Below are 16,569 nucleotides of genomic sequence, written 5' to 3' on the forward strand. Positions count from 1 at the left end.
AAATCACATTGTAGGAAGCGCCTGGAAAAGATAATGTTTCAAGGCATGTGTTCTAAAATGGAGCAACACTTTTGGAGTGTCTTTTTTCCAGTTAGGAGCTCATTATTTTGCTACAAATGATCAAAGCCTGGTCTACACATCCGTCTCTCGAGAGCTGTCATTAGTCCCGTAATGGTCTGGGTATGAGGAAATCTGAGTTTTGCAACTGTATCCAAAAACACTTCAAAATGTATCCAAAAAACACTTTATTCCCACCTGTTTTGAAGGACTACTCAATTAAATCTGCAAAATCTGGATTCAAACAAACATTGGCCGTATTCACAGTCTGAATTATGGATCCGCCTTTGAGTGGATCATTTCTAGGCCATGCAATTTGTAGAATGCTGGCTTGGATTTCAACTATTTCCTCTTTTTCAAAACTGATTTTATAACAGTGTTCAAGTGGAAATCAGGGATTGGTATCTGCAGCTACTTTAGAGTGTAGCACTCTTTTAACAGTGCTTTTCTATGAACATTATACACCATCAATTCACAATATTATCGCCACCTCTCTACAATCACATTGTTACTGCATTCACTGTCCATCTTATCAGCTTCACCAAGCATATAGAGGCACTTCATGGTTCTATAAATACAGGCTGTAGTCCAGTGCAGTCTGTTTCTCTTCATACTTTATTACCCATCCTTCACCCTGTTTTTCAATGCTAAGGAGAAGCCACCACAGAACAGCTATTATTTAGGTGGTAGATCATTCTCAGCACTGCATTGACTTTAACATGGTGATTTGTGTGGATCAGACACAGCAATGCTGCTGGAGATTTTAAACATCTCCAATAGAACTTGAATTAGAATAGTCAAACCAATCAGAAATCTCCAGCCACCAGCATTCTGTGAGCACTGATAAAGAACTAGACGATGACCAACACAAACTGTGCAGCAACAGATTCAGAGCTTCTATCTCTACTCACTTGAATCCTGCCATCAAGAAGGGCAGGGCCATCCTCAGCCAATCGCAAGATATAGAGCCCCATATTATACTCCGTCCCTCCTCTCAGACTGAAGCCGAAACCTCGAGAGCCGCGCTCCAGCTCTACTAAAATACAGCCCTGTGAAACACAAATACCCACACATTAGAGGCTCAGTATTCAGTACACACAGCTTATAACAACTGTCCCTATTTTTCACATATTACTTTGCTTAGCTGCCAGTAAAATAACAGTGTCAGAGAACAGCATGCCTTTGTCGAATATCTTATGTGCAGAAAAACACAGGCAAAACCAGAAAAAAAGAAAATATGTTTACTTTAATGCTGCTATTTTTTTTTTTTCAAATTATGAGAGAACTGTGAATATTTTATTAATTGTAATATGCTGGCTACAAAAACGTAGCATTATAGCAATTTAAAAAAACTGTCAAGGGCAGGGTCACAGAGGCATTAGCCCAAGCTGAAATCTGATTGGCCCACTGAAGTGCCCTGTCCTGTCAATTATCTTCAACTTTTGCCCAAAATTGATAATCAGATTATAATTCCGTGCCCAAACACTAATTAGAAATGTCTAGAATGATTAAAGCTGGATTAAAGATGTTTTAAAGTTTTGAACTGACAGTATTTGGGAAAACGTAAATTGGTTTTAAAAAATGTAAAAATTATTTTTTTCCCTAATTTTTTTTTCATGTCTTTAATAATAAATTACAATGTAGAAAACAAATTTGATATTGTAAATCTATTTATTTAACTTACAGACAGCCAATTGTGCACATAGTTGAAGAATTATGCCATGTGTATTTTAAAAATTAATTAGTTTAGTAAACAGTAGTTTTGCCACTTGCCTGTTTGGATCCTGTGACACACAGTGTTCCTTTCTCAGTAATGGGGAGCGTTTTATACTCTGCCCAGGCCAGTTCATCCCTCATCTCCTCCATATCCAGGTTATACCTGCATGTGACACAACAGAACTACGTCCACACCAACACTACATCAAAAACAACAAAACAGTACTAGCATTTGATTTGTTAGGTGTTAACCTGTATTACACAAAAAAACTATATAAACATATTTATTTGATTAACATGTCTGTATTGTTAAGTGCATTTTGGGATAATACCTCTCCTCCTGTGTGGTGGATTTCAGTGTCCTGTGCTGTGGTGCGGGACTCTGTTTGGCTGAGCTGGCTCCCGAGGGCGGGCCTTTGTATTCTGGATATCCAATGAAAAGAGAAGTATTTCTAATAATTGATTACAAAGGTGACATCCTAAATAAATGATTCCAATCTTTAATGTAAAGAGACAATTATGATTAAAATGAGATCAAAGCACAATACGCCTGACATACAACAGCTGTGCTGTGTTAATTAACCCACACTGATATCACATGAGATTAATTAGTTCATTAGAGGTGGAGTAAGGTTAGTTTTCTGCTAAACTAACCTCAGTGTTTATTGCCTTTATGGAATGCTAGAAAAGAAAGTAACCAAAGTGAATGATTTTCAGTCAGACTTCAGACATCTGACTGAGTCTTTTAAGGATACTGATGTCTGAAAGCTCACTCACCATCCTCAGGAACCACTGTGAGAGTGACAGTGTGGCCGGCGTCTTTGATAAGCTGCACAATGTCATTGTGAGAAAGCTCTATGATGGACTGGCCATTAACAGCAGATATACGATCCCCGACGCTCAGTAGACCGCACCGGTCTGTTGGGCTTCCCTCAATGATACGGCCGATCTTATGAGGAATTACTGGAAACAGAAACACACACACACACACTGCTCAGTACTAAATACATCACCTGGAGAACGTAGTTATAGAGCTTTCAGACCGAGACCAGGAAAGACGGAGACCAAGACCAGACTAAAATTTTAAAATAAAAACATTAAAGTATATTTTCTATTTATCAAAATTATGCCTAATCTGTGTCACTTCTAAAAACTAATCAGAAGTCACCACATAAAGTCAACTGAATCAAACTATATTCATTTTTTATTATAAAATGTAAAAAAAACAATCACAATTTTCCCTCAAACAGCTCGTCACTAGCTTTAATTCTCTTCCCGGTAACTTCAGTATTTGAGCTAGCTCATTACTAAGGTTAGCTAGCTCATCGCTAGCTTTAGTTCTCTCCCCAGTAACAATAGTGTGTTAGCTACCTCATAGCCAGTGTTGGGAGTAACGGCGTTAAAACTAACGGCGTTACTAACACCGTTACTTTTTTCAGTAACGAGTAATCTAACTGATTACTCTGACTGTAACTATAACGCCGTTACCATTTCCGACACCCCGTTACTGCACGTTACTTTAGCCTCTATGAACTTTTTTTTTGTTGTAACTTTGGTTTGCCCTGGTTAACCGCTCTTCTTTCCGGTGAACTTGAGCTTCTGGCCGCTGTGCCTGTTTTGGCGTGGTGAAGTGAGGCACAATTGTGACGATTTGCTGCTCTAATCAATTCAGTGATTGCCCTGGACAGGCCAAGTTCCGATTTAAGGAAGTTAAGCTCTTTTTAGCTGCTCCGGTTTTTGTGGTGCTGCTGCTTTCTCTTTTAGAGCTTAGATTCTCTGCCCGAACCCGACCTGACCCAAAGACCGTCCCAAAATCGGGCTCCTATTTTTATTTTATATAAAGCTCTGGTGTGATAATCACAATATTGCTAAATAACCAATTATTATTGTAAACTAAAACGAACTAAAATTACTGAATTTTCGTGTTTAATTTATTTATAAGAGCTGTTGTACAGCGGAGTTGTACAGCGGGCGGTGTAGCCGCAAAATACGACAGAAAACACTGAAAATCTGCAGAACTATGTATGGGATTACAATATGAGCGCAAGGCAGATGAAAGAGAAACAGGAGATTCAGTATGTGAGAACATTTACCTGTGAGTAGCTCACACCAGAACAAGCAAATATCTCTCTCTCTTTCTCTCTCTCTCTTTTTCTCTCACGTTTATTAGATTGATCTCTCTGATGAGATGTGTGAAAACTAATAAAAACTAGCAAGCCCACCCTAAAAACAAATTAAAACTTACTGAATGAAACTATAATAAAATGAAAAATGTAATCACGTAGCTCTGGGGGCACGTGAACGCCTCCTCGTTTGACTTGCAGCATTGTGTGTAGCTGTTCTTAAAAATCATTTTAATTAAATAATAGTTTTATGCTATGTTTCAGTGTTAATTAACATAATTCTGATTATATTTCACTCATTCAATCAGCCCGAAAACAGACAGTTCATGGTTCGGGCTTGGGCAGAACGTGCACGGGCTCCGGCTGGGTCGGGTCGGATATTTTGGGCCGATCTAAGCTCTATTCTCTTTTGGTGAAACTGTTATATTAATACCATTTTAACGGTCATTAGATTGTTGTTTTTGTCCATTATTTTGTTTTGTTTATATATACATATTTCCTTTGAGTGTGGCTTGGTTTGTTTAACTCCATCCCCAGACGCGTTTTTTCCGTTTTTTTTTCAGTATTATATGTTTTAGTAATTTTCTTTGGTTCTGTGAAGAATTTCGTTTTTATTTTTTGTAATTCGTTAGATTATATTTTTCGTAACTCATAACTAAGGTTAGCTAGCTTGTTGCTAAAGCTAGCTAGCTCGTCGCTAAGGTTAGCTAACTTTTGCTAAGGTTAGCTAGCTTGTAGTTAAGGTTAGCTAGCTCAATGCTAGCTTCAGTTCTCTCCCCGGTAACATTAGTGTTTTAGCTATTTCGTCACTAAGGTTAGCTAGCTTGTTGCTAAAGTTAGCTAGCTCGTTGCTAAGGTTAGCTAGCTTTTGCTAAGGTTAGCTAGCTTGTCGCTAAGGTTATCTAGCTCATCGCTAACTTTAGTTCTCTCCCCTGTAAAATTAGTGTTTTAGCTATCTCGTCACTAAGGTTAGCTTTAGCTTGTTGCTAAAGTTAGCTAGCTCATTGCTAAGGTTACCTAGCTTTTGCTTAGGTTAGCTAGCTTGTCGCTAAGGTTAGCTAGCTCATCACTAACTTTAGTTCTCTCCCCTGTAAAATTAGTGTTTTAGCTATCTCGTCACTAAGGTTAGCTTTAGCTTGTTGCTAAAGTTAGCTAGCTCATTGCTAAGGTTACCTAGCTTTTGCTTAGGTTAGCTAGCTTGTAGTTAAGGTTAGCTAGCTTTTGCTAAGGTTAGCTAGCTTGTAGTTAAGGTTAGCTAGCTCAATGCTAGCTTCAGTTCTCTCCCCGGTAACATTAGTGTTTTAGCTATTTCATCACTAAGGTTAGCTAGCTTGTTGCTAAAGTTAGCTAGCTCGTTGCTAAGGTTAGCTAGCTTTTGCTAAGGTTAGCTAGCTTGTCGCTAAGGTTATCTAGCTCATCGCTAACTTTAGTTCTCTCCCCTGTAAAATTAGTGTTTTAGCTATCTCGTCACTAAGGTTAGCTTTAGCTTGCTGCTAAAGTTAGCTAGCTCATTGCTAAGGTTACCTAGCTTTTGCTTAGGTTAGCTAGCTTGTCGCTAAGGTTAGCTAGCTCATCGCTAACTTTAGTTCTCTCCCCTGTAAAATTAGTGTTTTAGCTATCTCGTCACTAAGGTTAGCTTTAGCTTGTTGCTAAAGTTAGCTAGCTCATTGCTAAGGTTACCTAGCTTTTGCTTAGGTTAGCTAGCTTGTTGCTAAGGTTAGCTAGCTCGTCCCTAAGTTCTGTGCTCTCTCCGATAACATCAGTATGTTAGTTAGTTCGCTGCTAGCATTAGTTATTTTGCTAGTTTGTACTTATCTCTCCTTTTTTGCCAAATGTCTGAAAAAATCAGTTGTGGTTCCTGAGGTCTCTGTTATTAAAACGTGGCAGAATTTACATTCTGCTGAATGTTTCTTCTGAAAAGTGCATTGATCGGACTTGAGTACTAAAGCACTAATCAGAGTAATAAGAAAGCACTTTATTGTTTACTTGCCTCCAGGCGGGGGCTTGCTTTTTGAAGTGAGGATGACGAAGCCGAAGCCTTCACTGTCTTTACGATGGAGTGTAATATCAAAAGATTCATGGTCCAGGACACTTGGCACTTGAATGCGTGGGGGTCTGGGAGAGCCATTGACCAGCACTGGAGCCACACTCTGCACCCCATCATCCTCATCATCATTATCTCCCACATCTGTGAAGGAAACACATATAGTGACATAAAACTTGCATATTTATATGATATATGATAGCAACAAAAATAAATATAAAGTGTCTATTAGCTGTGAAAACACTTTAACACTTGCTGGTGTTTAGCCCGGAATATGTGTTGTTACTGGTTCTTTGTATTTGGCATTTATACAAATATTTGCTGCCAGATTTTTGCTTCATATCATATGGAGAAAACTAAATAAACTTGACCTCAGCTGGAGTCTGGAAATAACTCATTCACTGTTTACACTTGGCATTAACATGCTTTTTTGCTAATCAGATCATGTTCAGATTTCACTTGTCCATTTTCTGATCATAGGAACGCAAAACACTGTATTGTTTTACAGTATTATAAACCCCCAAACATTCCTCTTAGCCCCATGTGTCAAATACAAGGCCTGTGTACACGTGCATGTGCAAAGTACTAGAGAACCAGACTTAAGTAAATGTACAAGTGATTTTTCAAAAAAGTGATGAGCAGAAGTTGAGATGTTATTTATGATCCACATTCAAGTGGAAGTACTAAAGTATTCAGCAATTTTTGTACTTAAGTATTGCAAGTAGTTTATTCTAAAATGTAGTACTGAAGTACTGAAAGTAAAGTACAGTACTTATGTACAGTACTGAAGTAAAATTATACTTTTACAGATACAACATTTTAGTACTTACGTACAGTAGTGAAGTAAAAATAATACTCCAGTAGATACAGATACAGTATTTAGTACTTAAATACAGTAGTGAAGTAAAAATAATACTCCAGTAGAAACAGATACAGTATTTAGTACTTAAATACAGTAGTGAAGTAAAAATAATACTCCAGTAGATACAGATACAGTATTTAGTACTTAAATACAGTAGTGAAGTAAAAATAATACTCCAGTAGATACAGATACAGTATTTAGTACTTAAATACAGTAGTGAAGTAAAAATAATACTCCAGTAGAAACAGATACAGCATTTTAGTACTTAAGTACAGTAGTGAAGTAAAAATACTTCTCCAGTAGATACAGATACAGTATTTAGTACTTAAATACAGTAGTGAAGTAAAAATAATACTCCAGTAGAAACAGATACAGCATTTTAGTACTTAAGTACAGTAGTGAAGTAAAAATAATACTCCAGTAGATACAGATACAGCATTTTAGTATTTAAATACAGTAGTGAAGTAAAATACTTCTCCAGTAGATACAGATACAGCATTTTAGTATTTAAATACAGTAGTGAAGTAAAAATAATACTCCAGTAGATACAGATACAGTATTTAGTACTTAAATACAGTAGTGAAGTAAAAATAATACTCCAGTAGAAACAGATACAGCATTTTAGTACTTAAGTACAGTAGTGAAGTAAAAATAATACTCCAGTAAATACAGATACAGCATTTTAGTACTTATGTACAGTAGTAAAGTAAAAATAATACTCCAGTAGATACAGATACAGTATTTAGTACTTAAATACAGTAGTGAAGTAAAAATAATACTCCAGTAGAAACAGATACAGCATTTTAGTACTTAAGTACAGTAGTGAAGTAAAAATAATACTCCAGTAGATACAGATACAGCATTTTAGTATTTAAATACAGTAGTGAAGTAAAAATAATACTCCAGTAGATACAGATACAGTATTTAGTACTTAAATACAGTAGTGAAGTAAAAATAATACTCCAGTAGAAACAGATACAGCATTTTAGTACTTAAGTACAGTAGTGAAGTAAACTAATTCTCCAGTAGATACAGATACAGCATTTTAGTATTTAAATACAGTAGTGAAGTAAAAATACTTCTCCAGTAGATACAGATACAGCATTTTAGTATTTAAATACAGTAGTGAAGTAAAAATACTTCTCCAGTAGATACAGATACAGCATTTTAGTATTTAAATACAGTAGTGAAGTAAAAATACTTCTCCAGTAGATACAGATACAGCATTTTAGTATTTAAATACAGTAGTGAAGTAAAAATACTTCTCCAGTAGATACAGATACAGCATTTTAGTACTTAAGTACAGTAGTGAAGTAAAAATAATACTCCAGTAGATACAGATACAGCATTTTAGTACTTATGTACAGGAGTAAAGTAAAAATAATACTCCAGTAGATACAGATACAGTATTTAGTACTTAAATACAGTAGTGAAGTAAAAATAATACTCCAGTAGAAACAGATACAGCATTTTAGTACTTATGTACAGGAGTAAAGTAAAAATAATACTCCAGTAGATGCAGATGCAGCATTTCAGTACTTAAGTACAGTAGTGAAGTAAAAATAATACTCCAGTAGATACAGATACAACATTTTAGTACTTAAGTACAGTAGTGAAGTAAAAATAATACTCCAGTAGATACAGATACAGTATTTTAGTACTTAAGTACAGTAGTGAAGTAAAAATAATACTCCAGTAGATACAGATACAGTATGTTAGTACTTAAGTACAGTAGTGAAGTAGATACAGATACATCATTTTAGTACTTAAATACAGTACTGAAGTAATTATACTTTCAGACACCTCTAAAATAAATAATACAGTTGGATCTCCTCAAGTCACACTTTTGACACATTTTAATGATAAGTGTATGCAGAATAAAAGTACTATATATCAAGATACTATTCAGATACAAAACACAAGTTATTGCCAGATGTAAACGGGCCTTCAGACTTTAATTAGAAATCCTAACTTACGTGCTATAAAAGATAGTGCCAAATATATTTATGAGCCTCTAAACTCACCCCTGTAGATGACTTTTCTGCGGACAGACAGCAGGACCTGTCCGTTTCGTGCAGCATTGGTCATCAGATCCAGCACCTGCTTGTGAGATTTTCCCTTCACTGTGATACCATCGATGCCCATCAGCTCATCCCCTGCCCACAGACGCCCATCCTTTTCTGCAGCTCCCTGTGGTATAATGGCTCCAATATACACCTGGAGGAACAGGGAGTGTATTTAAATCAATAAAACTCAGAAACACATTTTAAATATACTATATTTATGTGGAACAGACTATACTGGAGATCTAGGGTTAGCCACGGTCAAAAGCAAGTGACTAGAGACGAGCACTCACTGGCTGTTCAGGTCCTTCCCCACCAAGCACACGGAAGCCAAATCCTGTCTCCTGGTCTCTCTTTATAAACACATCCAGCTCTTTATACTGAGGCACTGTGAAAAAAAAAACACAACATGCATTAAAAAAACAAAAAAAACAAGCAATATGTTTTAAAATGTTAAGCCTATTTAATGGCTTTATTTATATTATGGTAAATAGTTAACAAAGACTTAAAATACTATGTGTATTTGTGATTTGAACTGCTTGCACTGCTCAAACTGTCTCATGTGATTGCAACCCTAAACATGTAACATATAATAAAGCTATAATTCCTGCTGAACTCATGAGACATTCAAATGCCTTACTTATACATCGTCATGGCAGTTTAAAGTTTAGTCACATTTATTGCAAATAATGTTGCTATTAATAATGTATAGTTGCAAATGGACAGGAATTAGATGTTTGCTCTAAATATGGGCAATTGTATTATTGTATATATGTTTAAAATAATATACAGTAATAAATAACAGGATAGACATCTTTGTAAAGATGTAAACAGAGGACAGTAAATGAACTAGTACTGCAGAAAAGGCTAAAACAACAAAAATGATATAATAGGGCATCTCAGCGGGTGTATCTGCAGAGATGTGGGTGTGTATCTGCAGAATGAAAAAGTGTCACAGAGTTTTTATTTTGCTGTGCTGAGAGGAGTTGAACAGTCTTATGGCCTGAGGGACAAAAGACTTCCTGAGTCTGTTTGTGTAGCAGGACTGGGACAGCAGTCTGCCACTGAAAGAACTCCACTGCCTGGTGATGGTGCTGTGCAGAGAATAGTGAACATTGTCCATGATGTTCAGTTTAAAAGAGGTTCATATTGCTTTTTGGCAAACAGAACATTCTGGAAATGTGCCAGTGTGAGCCAAATGTTCATTTAACCGACACAGAGATATTATTATTATTATTATTTTATTATTATTAATATATTATATTATATTATTTAGATTTTTCTCCCATTTCAGCTAGTCCAATTGTCCCATTGCTACTCAATATATCCCCCTTTACTAGTGATGCCACAACACAAGGAGGGTGAAGACAAGCACATGCCTCCTCCATTACATGTGAAGTCAGCCACCACCTCTTTTTGTGCACGCTCAGAGGAAAGTGCAGCGACTCGGTTCTGATATATTAGCTCACAGATGTCTTGTACTGATCGACATCACCCTTTGGAGTGATGGCACCATCTACCCACCTAGAGAGAAAAAGGCCAATTGTGCTCTCTCAGGGCTCCGGCAGCTGATGGCAAGCTGCATGACCGGGATTCAAACCAAGCGATCACCCGATCATAGTATCAGTACTTTAGACAACTGGACCACTTGGAGCCCCTTGACTATAGAGAATTTGGATGTGAAATAGTTCACTGTATAGAAATTCCTCTTTGGCCACAATGTTAACAACAAACACACAGCCATCTAACTCATAAAAAAATACCCTGTGCAGGTAAAGAGTTAAGCTGGTCAACCTGCTTATCCAGCTCACTTACCAGCAGACTGTATGTTTTGCCAGGTTTTCGACCACCTTGACCATTTAGGACCAGCTTGGTCCATCTAAAACCAGCTAACAGCAAAATCTGGTGTTAAGCTGCTCTTTTTCAGCAGGGTATTTTGCTTCACACTGCCCTGCATGTACCACTCCAACATTAAAGAAAACATTAATGCCCTCAGACTCACAGGTGGTGTCCACTGTTGCTTTGGGTTTGGTTCGGTGGAGGGAGGTGTCTCGTCTGGGTGAGCTACAGGGCAACGTGCTTGAGTAGTATGTGAGTGCCTGGGGAGCTCCAACGTCATGGCAGCGATCCAGAGCCTCCAGACTGGTGCTCATTTCCTGTCTCTGAAAGGGAGAAGAAGAGAACACTGTCATGACAAGACTGAATAAATCACTCCCACCCTCGCTCCCTACACTACATGATTGTTAAAGTTATAGCACATTATAAAGATTATAAACTGGGTATCTTACAGTGTCTGAGTTTATCTGACTGTTGTACCCATTCTGTTGTGCCCACAAACAAAAAAAAAAATATAAAAGCAGTTTGGGTCTTTTAGGTTGATGTACATTAGCTTGATGTTAGCATCTTATATTTTCATATTCAATATTTTTGGTATTAGTGCAGTACAGTGTAGACACTACATAATTTAAGCTGGAACTTAAAATTGAATCAAGAAAGTGTTTAAGGAGAGTCAACTTCTGCTTCATACAATGGTAGTTCAAACACGTGAGCATGAAACGTATAAGCAAGTAGCTGAAGAGAAAATACTTCTTAAGTTTAGTTTTTGTGCTCAGTTTATATTGGTTCTTAAGAAGACACGTTCACATTGAGTTGCTAACCAATATACACAACCAGATTATTGTGCTCAGATGCAACCATGAGGCCAAAACTCAACATATAGTATAGGAGGTAAGGTCTGGGCAAAAATCGCATATTGTAACCACGACTTCTTAATAAACACACCAACTCACTATTTTTATCAATGTTGAACAAAAATACAAACCAATGTTTTTAGTTCTGAAAATGTCATCCCTATTCATTCATTCATGACTATAAGTTCATCTGAGTTCAAGCTAATATCGTAAATACTAGGGGTGTCACGATTGCGATATTTTATCGAAATCGATCGAAATTATTTCATGGTCTCGAGCCTCGAAGTCAAAAAGAGGATTGAAGCTCGCTACACAAATGGCGCAGCACACTGTAGCCGCATTGTGACTGTTCAAAGAGCAGCCCTTTCTCCAGAGAATGTGGACATTCTCATCTCCTTAAAGAAAAACTTAAAAAAATATATATAAAAATAACAGTTGTTTTGTCTAGCCTCAAATATGTGAATAGTTTTGGTACCTTAAGCAGCATCTTTCTCTCAGATAAAGTTAATAATATATCTTTGTTAAAGAAAAGAACTTGTCATTCTCAAGTCAAATTTTTCATGTTTAACTGTTATAGTAGGATAGAGTTCAGTTTGTTAAGACTCTAATTGTTCTATTATTTTGTACATGACTGTTCCTGTATTTTTTATTATTTATTTTGTTATGCGCACACTGCTGTTACCAAAAAAAGCCACTAGATGACATTACATATATATCTTAATTAAATTATTTAAATGTGACCATTAGTGCCTTCTGTGGTGTATTACACTTTATCACTTTGCATCACTTATATCAAGCCCACCTTTTGAAATAAGCCTCTCTGCTGTAAAAAAAAGGAAAAAGAAAATCGAGAATCGAATCGTGACCCTAAAATCGGAAATAAAATCGAATCGAGGATTTAGAGAATCGTGACACCCCTAGTAAATACCAATAGAAACAGTCGAAAAACATCATATCTGATATGTTCACACGTTAGTCAACCCTAGAGGGTTAAACATAACCCAAAATTAATCATTGTCCACCACCAACCTTTGCATGTAAACCATAAAAATATGGCGTCATGCTGTGTTTTTGAGAATTGATACAGTACTGCAAAACATAGTGTTGAGATGCTTTAATATAGTATATCAATATTTTTATACAGCCCTAGTATTCGCTGCAATGGATGAGTTAAATACAGAGGAAGAATTCCATTTTTGATCTTGAGCTACTGGAGACCTGAGGGTAGTGACGGCTCAGTGGTTAAAACGCTGTTTTATTGATCAGAGGTTTGTAGGTTCAATACTCAGGCCTTCTAACTGCCAATGTTAGGCCCTATGAATTGGAAGGAAGTGTACATGCATAGATCAATAAAGTAAAGTATTGTGGCTATGCTGCTGTTTGAGCTGTTTCCTATCTACAGACTTTGTTATTGATACCATCACTGTTGTATAGAGGAAAGGAACAAACATTCTTAACTTTCAACAAAAGTCAATTTTAAAGGATTTTATCATTGTTGAGCATTTCTGTTGGTTTATTCAAACTAAATTTCAGCCCAATGTAGACACAAGCTGCCAGATTCAATTTACAACAAATAGTGAAAAACACCTAAAATTGGATATAGGATTTTTGCATGAGAGCGATGCGGCTTAAATTCCTACAGAAGAATCTCAGTCTTCATTCTTCAAAATCTTTTTCTGCCACTCCTCAAGGATGTGCATTTTGTATTCCGCAATGATTGGGACATTAACATATTTGTGCACTCATGAGACATAGTTGTGGACAGAAATGAAATGGGATCTGCTTCTTGTTTTTATGTGAATGTAACAAATATGATTTATGTAGCATAAACTGTGAGCATGTTTGTAAGTTTTAATAACAAAAAAATGAGGCTCCTGTATCTATTCATATGATTTTATTTGTTGCATTGTCTTTCTTTCTTTCTTTCTTTTTTTCTTTCTTAAATAATATATTTCTAGCCCATTTTCTCCCTGATTTGGAAGCTAAATTACCTAATCCCCTATTAAACCAGATGCCTTTGCTGAACAAAGTTACACTAGCAGTGATGAGCGGAAAAGAGTGCCATCTACCGTTCCAGAGAGAGCAAGGCCAATTGTGCTCTCTCTCAGACTCTGGCTGCTGATGGAAAGCAGCATGATCTGGGATTCGAACTGGCAATCCTTGGGTCACAGTGACAGCGCTTTACTCTAATAGACCACGTCGATTATTTAGTGTAATAATAAAAAGTGTGAGCTCATCCAAGACCCATACTTTGAGAAATATAAGTCCTTCTTTCTACATAATACTAGAATAGATGCTCAATGCCAAAGCCTGCAGAGAAAAAGACATTAAATGAATGCTGACTTGCAATAATTATTTTGTTTTCATACTTACTGGTCTCAGACTCTTCACTGGCGAAGTTTGACCTAAAAGCACAAATGAGAAGAAGACCGAGCTCAAGAGGGGAACAAAAAGACAGCTGTTTAATCTCATATTAACAACTCTTTTTATTCATTTAACTCCGATTCTTGAAAACTGTGAGGCCTTAACTCAAACAGAAGGGTAGACTGGGAGGGAAGAGTGAGAGGAGATCTGAGAGAGCCGAGTTGAAAGGCATGCATCATCTAAGAGATATTAAAGATGGATAGAAGAAGTATACATAAAAGAGAGCGGGAGATGGAGAGAAGGGGCGTAGGAAGCCTCCAGAGGGAGCAGAGCCATGCATAAAATCCTAATGACCAAGTCACGCATCCATCTGTCAACACAACGCCCACGCAGCACCCACCCAACCCCACCACCATCCCCGCGCCTGATTGGGGTGACTGTCACTCAGGAGAAGATGGAGCACACATGAATGAACTAACTTCTCTCTTCTCTCGCTCGAAATGAAAAGCCAGAGTCAATCTGGACTCCCTCTTTCCTTCTCTTTTTCTTTCTCTCTGAATGAAGCAGCAAAGAGTGTTAACTGTCATTTATCTCAGTTGTTGGTTCTCTTATTTTATTCATCTTTTTCTTTGTCCTTCTGTTTTTCTTCTATTTCTTTCTGCTATTCTCCCTTCTCTCCTTTCTTCTTTCTCTGTGACCTTCTCACTGCTTCCTAATATCTTTCATTCTTTCTCATCCTTTTTCTTTGCACTGATATCTTTCCTTCTTTTCTTTCTGTCATTTCCTTTTCCTGTTTTTCATCTTGCTCTCCATTTTCACTTTATTTGTCTTTCTTTCATCTCTCTGTTCTTTTCTCCTTCCCACCGAGCTTCTCTCTTTCCTTTTCACTAGTTTCACTCATTTGCTCTTCTATGTCCTTCTAGTTGTTGTTATTGGTCTGTTCTATGTTTTTTACTTACTATTCTCTATTATTTTTCTGCTGTGAATGTTCCATCCTTTTCTCATTTACACCTCTTTCTTTCTCCTTTTTCTTCTAATCTCTTATTTCTTTTTCTCTTCTGTTACGTTAACTATCTATCTATTCACCTTTCCCCTGCTTTTTTTTCTAATTTTCTTTGTATTGTTTTCAGGTCTTTTCTTTATTTTGTGTTTTCCAATCTTAACCTTTCTCTACCTTGTTCTCATCTTTTTTTTCTCAGTTTTTTTCCCTGCATTGTGTCTAATTTATCACACTTTCCCTCCTTTTTTTTCCAATTTACCTTCACTCTTCTATTATCTCCTTTTTTCTTTCTCTCTGCTTATCTCCAACCAACTTTTTTTATATTTTCTCTCAATCTTTACTTTCTGCCCTCTCCTAATTTCTTGTCTTCTTATTATCTCTTTCATTCATTTTATTTGTCAATCTCTTCCAACATCCTCTTTTATCTTATCTTTCTCTCTGTTCATTTAATTTATTTTTCCTCTGCCCTTCATATTTACTTAACCTTTTCTTCCTTTCTTTGTCTCTTTGTCTTTTTTTCTGCTGCTTTCTGTTACTCTATATTGCTCTTTTCTTTTTTCACTTATTTTATCCCTCTCCCTCCCCTTTTAGTCTCATCTTTCTTATATCCTTAGTTCTTTCTCTTTGCCCTTCTCCCTTCTCCCTCATTTCTTGTCTTTCTCTTCCTCCTCTTCTCTGTCTCAAACCCAATTAGCCCACTATGGGCTGTTCTTATGGACTTGCTGTAATCCGCTGCTGATCAAAGCAGGCGCAGTGTCTTGTGAGTGGCTGAAGATTATACGGATGCCCCTGAGGGAACACCCAGTAAAAGCTGGTTAACGGTGCAGTGGTGCATTCTACAGCGGGGATTTGGGTTGAAGTCCCAGCTGTGTTATGTGTCGCCCCTGGCTTGATGTCCCAGAGGACGTGACTGGCTGAGCTCCCATTAGAAGTGAAGGCCAGCGCAATCCTTTTCTTCCCTGTCGCTACGCAACACAGCAACCAGTCAGTTATCTGCATGGTCACGCAGCACACTGCAGCGCTGCAGCTTTTATGGAGTAGAAAAAACAGTGGCTGGTTTAGATTAAAAGTTAGTTTGTACCATAAACAGCCGTCTAGTGGCTTCTGGAATTGTCTAGAATGAGACAAAGTTTGCCACGTCTAGGACAAAACCTCTCATAAACCCAGAAAGCAAATCAGAAGCAGATGTGTGAAAAGAATAAAATGTGTGCTCATAAGGGTGGTGATAAAATGTTTGGTGGTGATAAAACAGTATGAAAATGTACTTTTTTTTTACTTTTGTTTGATTGCATGAACCCAAAATATATTTTATGTTTTTTTCATCTCAACAATAATACATTATTAATATACATCTATTTCTTTATTTCTGCAACACAATACAAAAAATGTTATGCAGGCAGTCCATTGCATTGTCTTGTTGAAAAATAAACACATAATATCCCTGTAAAAGATAGTGTTTTTAAATGAAGCATACAGTATGGTGCTCTAAGATCTTGATGCAGAACAATTTAATTGTGCCCTTGCCTTTTATATACTGATATTTCTTCCAGTTCCTTGGATTGTTTAAAGCTTTTATGCACTATAGAGGGAGAAATATGCAAAACCCTGAGAAACATTATTTTAAAAATATTTCTAAGCTATTTTTAAAAA

General features: G+C 36.8%; 1 protein-coding gene across 2 annotated transcripts in view; it reads right to left on the reverse strand.

Annotated features, from left to right (window-relative positions):
• LOC103030582 (membrane-associated guanylate kinase, WW and PDZ domain-containing protein 3) overlaps nt 1-16,569 on the reverse strand; it is a 217,321-nt gene that overhangs the window by 6,841 nt on the left and 193,911 nt on the right. For both annotated transcript variants that reach the window (XM_049479184.1, XM_049479185.1), the window contains exons 11-19: nt 13,929-13,960; nt 10,868-11,027; nt 9,159-9,253; nt 8,827-9,019; nt 5,887-6,084; nt 2,551-2,736; nt 2,106-2,196; nt 1,831-1,936; nt 969-1,106 (exon numbers count right to left, since the gene is read on the reverse strand). In XM_049479184.1, the coding sequence (XP_049335141.1) occupies nt 969-1,106; nt 1,831-1,936; nt 2,106-2,196; nt 2,551-2,736; nt 5,887-6,084; nt 8,827-9,019; nt 9,159-9,253; nt 10,868-11,027; nt 13,929-13,960 (1,199 nt within the window). The remainder of the gene's footprint in view (nt 1-968; nt 1,107-1,830; nt 1,937-2,105; nt 2,197-2,550; nt 2,737-5,886; nt 6,085-8,826; nt 9,020-9,158; nt 9,254-10,867; nt 11,028-13,928; nt 13,961-16,569) is intronic.

The sequence above is a fragment of the Astyanax mexicanus genome, chromosome 5 (genome assembly GCF_023375975.1).
Source record: "Astyanax mexicanus isolate ESR-SI-001 chromosome 5, AstMex3_surface, whole genome shotgun sequence".
NCBI classification, from domain to species: Eukaryota; Metazoa; Chordata; class Actinopteri; order Characiformes; family Acestrorhamphidae; genus Astyanax; species Astyanax mexicanus.